At 42.5% G+C, this 6,682-nt stretch overlaps 1 protein-coding gene across 2 annotated transcripts in view; it reads right to left on the reverse strand.

The window, feature by feature from the left end:
• Positions 1-1,117, reverse strand: part of LOC109841368 (GATA transcription factor 20-like) — a 9,479-nt gene extending 8,362 nt beyond the window's left edge. The window contains exon 1 of one of the 2 annotated variants that reach the window (XM_020410306.1): positions 548-1,117. In XM_020410306.1, coding sequence (XP_020265895.1) covers positions 548-856 — 309 coding nt within the window. In that variant the 5' untranslated portion in view covers positions 857-1,117. The remainder of the gene's footprint in view (positions 1-547) is intronic. The other variant, XM_020410307.1, reaches the window with a different exon arrangement.

Consider the following 6,682-nt stretch of genomic DNA (forward strand, 5'->3'; position numbering starts at 1 on the left):
GACGAGAAGGAACATGAGCTTAACACAGCCTTGACCCTTCCACAAGTGTCGGCATGTCAAATTTATAATGGGTGTACTGGTTGTGAGTTGAGCTACTAACAAATAGAAGTAGTGAGCTCCACACCTTTGGACGTGACTAGCATGGTGGGCCTCACCGCTAGTCTATCTCTCCACGCAAAATGAGTTGTTGCGTCATACCCATTTTTTCATTTTTTATTTCATAAGTATATCAAACCTCATGTTTCATGCTTAAAACAGGGTACATAAGTCTTACAAGATACAAATATACCAATAAATCCTACGAGATTCTTAAGCTCTGGGTTCCAAGGTAGAAGCCAATTTGATTCAATTTACATTCCAGCTGCAAGACTTTATAATTACGAAGGTAGCTGTGAAGCACTCAAAAGAGGAACTTGGACCGTGAAAGTTCTACCCATTCACTGGAAATTCGTACCCTTGAACTGCTTACTTCACTTATAGTGATGTGAATGAAATCAGCAGAACCATAACATCTTGAAAAATATACATAAAGAATTACAAGTTTGACCTTTTCAGGGGAGACGGAGTCGAAGACGTAGACCTCGCCCTGGAACGAGAGAGTGAGCTGATTGCTCCCAAGATGAGGACCAATCGCCGCCTGCGGATCCCCATGGAGATTATTACCCGGATCCGATAGCCCGTCCCCTTCAAAACCATCACTCTCCTGCTCCTCCTCCAGTCCCTCTCCTCCGCTTCCTCCGCCGACCATGTGACAGTCTCCGGCGAGAATCTGGTGGTTCTCCGCTTCGGTGTACATATTCACCACCGGAGCAGGTTTGACCTCTGTAGCTGAATTAGGGTTAGGGTTTTCGCTCATTAGTCTCGAAGTAACACTTGCAGCTGACGCGAGATCTGAATAATAAGGCTACGGGTTGGGAATTTAGAAGGGGAGTTGCTAATTCGAACGATGAAGAAACCCTAAAAAGTGGGGCTTTTTTTTCAGTGGGCGGGGGTTGGACGGTTATTTTGACGGCGGTGATGATGAACTGCGTCGATATTGGCCGTTGGATTTAGTTCGAGGTAGATGAGGTTATCAGGACGGTCGACGGCCTGGGTCATCAAATACCCACCACCGTTCACCCTATTATAGGCGTGAAAGAAACAAAGAGTAGGTTTTGATACATGGGGCTAAAATAACAAATTGGCCTATTAAGTGACACACTTAAACTATTTTGGTCTAAAAAGTGATTCAGGCGACAGTTTGGCCTATAAAGTTACAATTCGGCGACACAAAGTTATTTCCGACGGCGGAACCCTAAAAAAACGCTCGTGACCGCACATGATCATAAAAAACAAACGGTAATCTGACGTAACACGTATTAAGGAGAGTTGGGAGGGATAATAATTACCCTAATTGAGATGGGGGGAAACTGAAGGGGAAAGATCCGAATCAATCCGAATTCTCAAACCGAAATTGAGATCGAGAAGACAAAGCAGAGTCGGAAAGGAAGTAGTTGGCAGAGATTCGAAGTTGGTGTAGACGGTCAAAACATATTTTCACTGAAGATTCAAGAAGTGAACGCTCATGTGCTAAACATTTCGAATGGGCCCAAAGTCAAGCCCATAACAAGTTGCTGCGAAGATCACTTGATGATTGAAGCGAACCTTGCTGCGAAGATCACTGAAGATTCAAGAAGTGAACGTTCATGTGCTAAACATTTCGAATGGGCCCAAAGTCAAGCCCATAACAAGTTGCTGCGAAGATCACTTGATGATTGAAGCGAACCTTGCAAGCAACTCATATCGACCCAACCAGGTCAGACACGAGTCGACCCCCACAACACACCTCACATCAAGCCGAAAGGCGTCATCAGTCGGCCAAGGCTAGAGTTGAATTCTGAGCTAAATTCAAACTCTAGGCAAAGTTCGCCAACTAACGAACTTCGCCCACATGGACTAAGTCACCCATGTCCTAAGTGACCTTCGCCCACGTCTTCAGCGAACTTCGCCCAGCCCACGAAATTCGCCCAAATATCCGTTTCGGAGCTATTTTCTGGGGATAACTGCTCCCCACTAAATCCTACTTTAATGGTCACTTAATCCACAATTAATGGGACCATTAACTATCTTTTTTAGTCTATAAAAGAAGAAGAAATCATCTACAACACATGAGAGACACACAAAGAGATATACACAGACGTGGACGCAGAGATATATACGCGCAGAAGCATACCTTTGCTATTCTGTTGAGAAGTGTTGCTAAGAGAAAACTGAGCTAGCTTCCAAGCAATCTGATCCTCATCAACAGCAAAAAGACTCATCGTCTTAGTCAGTGAGTCAACGGAGTACAAGATCGACGCTCCACCGGCACATGGAAAAGAAACCCAGGAAAAAAATAAATTTTACCTTTGTTTCATTGTATTTTTTATTGTAATCTGCGTTAATTACAATTCAAAAGAACCTTAAACATGACGACGACTCCGCTAGGGACTTCATTCTCCTCCGATGAGAAGATTGTGTTGCATGCTGATACTAAGACCATTGGGTCTTTTGCTGAAATGCTGGTCATTGAATTTGATCAAACGAAGTTCAAGAAATCAATTTCCAAGAACAAAATCTCTATGATGATAATTGTATATAGTTGTTGCAAAATTCACTATAGTGTGAATCTTGAGTCTAAAACGATCCCCACGTGTGGAAAGCCCACCTTCGCTGAAGATAGTTCGGGCTGTGCTGGAAGGCAAACGAACTTCGATCAAGATGTTATCACATCTGATCTCGGGCTTCAGTCTTCGACTCCTTTAGGAGTTCGATTCAAAGTGTCTAGCGATGCTCTCTATGCTTCTCCGACAGAAGCAAAGAATGGGGGTTATTTCTCATCCAAATTTCCTCAAAGGAATAACATCATCGTTCATGATTCCGCTGAACAAGCTTCTGGCCAACATCACCGTAAGCGACGTTCGCATTCCAAGGCCAAAACCAACGAAGTTAGCACCAATGCTGACTTGAGAGAATTCATAACTCTGAAGAGATCTTGCCAGTGTCAGCATTGCGTGACCCTCAGAGAAATGATCTCAGTAATTCAAAAGAGTTGTCAATGCAAAGAAGCAATCTTCAACCGTCTTAGTCATGTTTGAGCTTTCAGAAGTTCGGACTAAACGACGATGACGCGCTCAAAGGAGCAAAATGAAAATTTTCACTATCAACACGACAAGTGTGGCTTCTAGAGATGACGAGGAAAGTTCAGATAGCTCGCCTGATCCAGTATACTCTCCTAGTATTGGATCCATTCTACCAGAAGCCGATGGAGTATATCACAACACCAGACTAAGGAGAAGGGCGGCTATTTCTTTTGACTACTCCTCCATCCCAATGTGAACATCACTGTCATCATCCCAGATGAATCAGCCTACTTCTAGTGGAGCCAACTCCGCCATGACATCGAATCCAAACCCTAGTTCAAGTCAAGAACGACAATGGGCAATAGACATGGCAGACGGAGAAGACATTCTGACCCAAATGGCAATTCAGAAGAAAGATTTAGACGAACGAATCGCACGACTAGAAGAGATAGTTAAGCAATTTTTACTAGCATCTCGTACTCAAGCGAGTTCTTCAAAAGAAAAAAAGGTCATTTGGCGAAAATCCTCTTGAATACAATCACAAAATAGCAAGATGATGCGGACTCTGAACATGCAAGGTCAGAGGCTATGCTACCTTCAAAACCAAATAAGAAGGCCAAAGCCTTGGAAGACATTCAAAAGCAGCTCAATGTTCTTTCTTAATGAACAGAGCTCAAGAAGGTTGAAATCACCCGATCTTATCTCGTTAAATGGGATATGGTTCCCTATCCGATAAAGTTTAAGCCACCAACGCTGTTTGTGGGAAAATTTGCAGTAAAAGAAACGAAGGAAAATCGATTTGTATTCCTTTAATCTCAATTACAATTTGGATTTCCTGATTACAAAAGAGAAGAGAATGATCTAGATTCTCCCCTTTGTTTAAAACTGGGTTCTTCACGGTGGCGATGAGATGTCTCCCTCGAATGCTCGCGTCGAGTTTGCTTCTCGTTGACGATCCGACGTCTTGTTTCACTGGAACATGATCTTCTCCTCACGATTTGACGTTGTGGAGAACTCTGAACGAGTTTGAAACTCTATGAAAGAGTTGATTTAACCGAAAGTCGGTTATAAGCCAAGGATGAAGAAGATCTTGTTGCCGATCTCCAAAGCTCCAGAAATGCTCTAAGGATCCTGTTGCTGCGTTTGGCAGCGGATCTGAGCTGCGTTTGGAGCTGGATGTGACCTGCGTTTACAGCATTTGAAGGCTGTGTTTACAGCGATTTGGAAGCTGCGTTGGCGGCCGAATCTGAGCTGCGTTTGCAGCTTTTGGAGCTGCGTTTGAGCTGCGTTCGTGGCTATGAACACGACGCATCTTGATGCTGGTACGCGGGAAGGACTTCCACGTCTTAGTTTGAAGAGACCGTCGATTTGTAGTCTCTTTCTGTCAGAACGTTGCAAAGATCGTCGTTTTGTAATCTTTGCTTTAGCTCTTTGATATGTGAGAGTCGTCAGATTGTAACTCCCGATGTTGATTGTGAAGGCTGTTGATTAGAGCTTTCATCAGTTGTTGCGAATGTCGTCAGATTGTAACCTTCTGGAAGTCGTCAGAGTGTAACTTCTATCATCGGTGTTTTGATGGGGATCAGCTATCTATTATGATTTTTAGACAGCCTACAGAACCCCCTCCAAAGTTTTCGAAAGTTCGCGGTTGACTGGGACGAATTTTCGGAATACTTTGGATCTCAACTCTGATCTTGGAGCTGTTGATTCCTTGTGGTAAATGATTTGTTCTCTGCACTTGCTTCGAAGGCATCTTGGTTGAAGGGATTTGCCGCGTAGGACCTGTGTGAAGATATGCGTCATAATCCTGCTTCTGGACTGTGGGGGTGGACCCTGTATTTTGAACTTGAGATGCGAGTCTCACCCTTGCATGTTGAATTTGGAACACGGGTGTGACCTTGGCGTTCGGTTTTTGCATCGCGGGTCTGACCTCAACGTTTTGACTTAAGACATGGAAGTGGCTTTCGTGCATTTTTGACTAAGTATTTGATACTTATTTTTGGCTCATCTGTTTTAAGTCTCGGCTCACATCCATTAAGCTGATGGGCCTGCAAACATGCATAGGATTTTTGGCAAACCCTCAGCCATCAACGGATTTGATAAGCCTTTACCGACTACCGTTTGAGTCGGGCTAGCATGTGAATTATTTGAATCCATTTCACATGTAACGTTGTGCTAAGAGAATGAACTCTCTTAGACTTGATGCTATGATTTTGAATACATAGATTTTATCATTTTCACGGGAAAAGACTAACCGGCAGCATGTGTTAGATGCAGACTTGTCTCTATTTAGGGATCGAGATAAAGTCCCCCATGCGTGTAAGGCATGGATTCAGAGATTATTAATTTAATGATAATCACTGGCTACGATATTAAATATGTAGACTTTGTCGTTATTTCTTCCTGTGTTACTTAAAACACTGAAAGAAAGTTAGAAGCGCCAGAGGTGTAATATTAACTTGGCATGAATTTTCACTTAGAGTGAAATTCAGAAATTTTCTTTATTATCACTAGGATAATTCCAGAAAATATTTAATCCGCTGGGGATTTTATAATAAAAACTTGTTATTCTTGTTAAAAAAAGGGTTAACAAGTTCATTGGGGTTTTTGACTGTTAGAGGTGTGATATTAACCTAACAGTATTTTATGGACCTATCGCTCTGTTGACAAGAGTCGATAAGTGGAAAGTGTTGCGATCGGAGTAACTTTGAGGACCTATCGCTCTGTTGACGAGAGTCGATAAGTTGATTTTGTCAGAGGTGTGATATTAACGTGACAAGAAGAATATTGCGATCGGGGCAATTTTGAAGACCTATCGCTCTATTGGGGAGAGTCGATAAGTGGATTTTGTCAGAGGTGTGATATTAACGTGACAAGAAGAATATTGCGATCAGGGCAATTTTGAGGACCTATCACTCTATTGGGGAGAGTCGATAAGTGGATTTTGTCAGAGGTATGATGTTAACATGACAGGAATGTGTTGCGATTAGAGCAACTTCGTGGACTTATCATCCGATTGAAGAGGATTAATAAGTAGGTTGTCAGAGGTATGATGTTAACGTGACAAGAATGTGTTGCGATTGGAGCAACTTTGTGGACTTATCATCCTATTGAAGAGGATTGATAAGTGGGTTGTCAGAGGTATGATGTTAACGTGACAAGAATATGTTACGATTGGAGCAACTTTGTGGACTTATCATCCTATTGAAGAGGATTGATAAGTGGGTTGTCAGAGGTATGATGTTAACGTGACAAAGTTTGTAGACCTATCGCTCTATTGAAGAGAGTCGATAAGTTGATTTGATCGTCAGATGTGTGATATTAACTTGACGGGGTGAATATTGCGTACTTGTGACTTGCACAAGATTTTGAGAATTAGCGTCTCGCTGGGGAAACTTGCTATGTGAGTTTATCATCAGGAACGATGAGTTCTGATCCTTGTGATTTGAATAAGATTTTGAAGACTTAGTGTCTTGCTAGGGAAGATTGCGATTTGAGCAATTTCGAGGACCTATCATCCTATTGTCAAGGATTGATAAGTTGATTGTCAGAGGTGTATTGTTAACGTGACAAATTGGGAG

The sequence above is a fragment of the Asparagus officinalis genome, chromosome 5 (genome assembly GCF_001876935.1).
Source record: "Asparagus officinalis chromosome 5, Aspof.V1, whole genome shotgun sequence".
NCBI classification, from domain to species: domain Eukaryota; kingdom Viridiplantae; phylum Streptophyta; class Magnoliopsida; order Asparagales; family Asparagaceae; genus Asparagus; species Asparagus officinalis.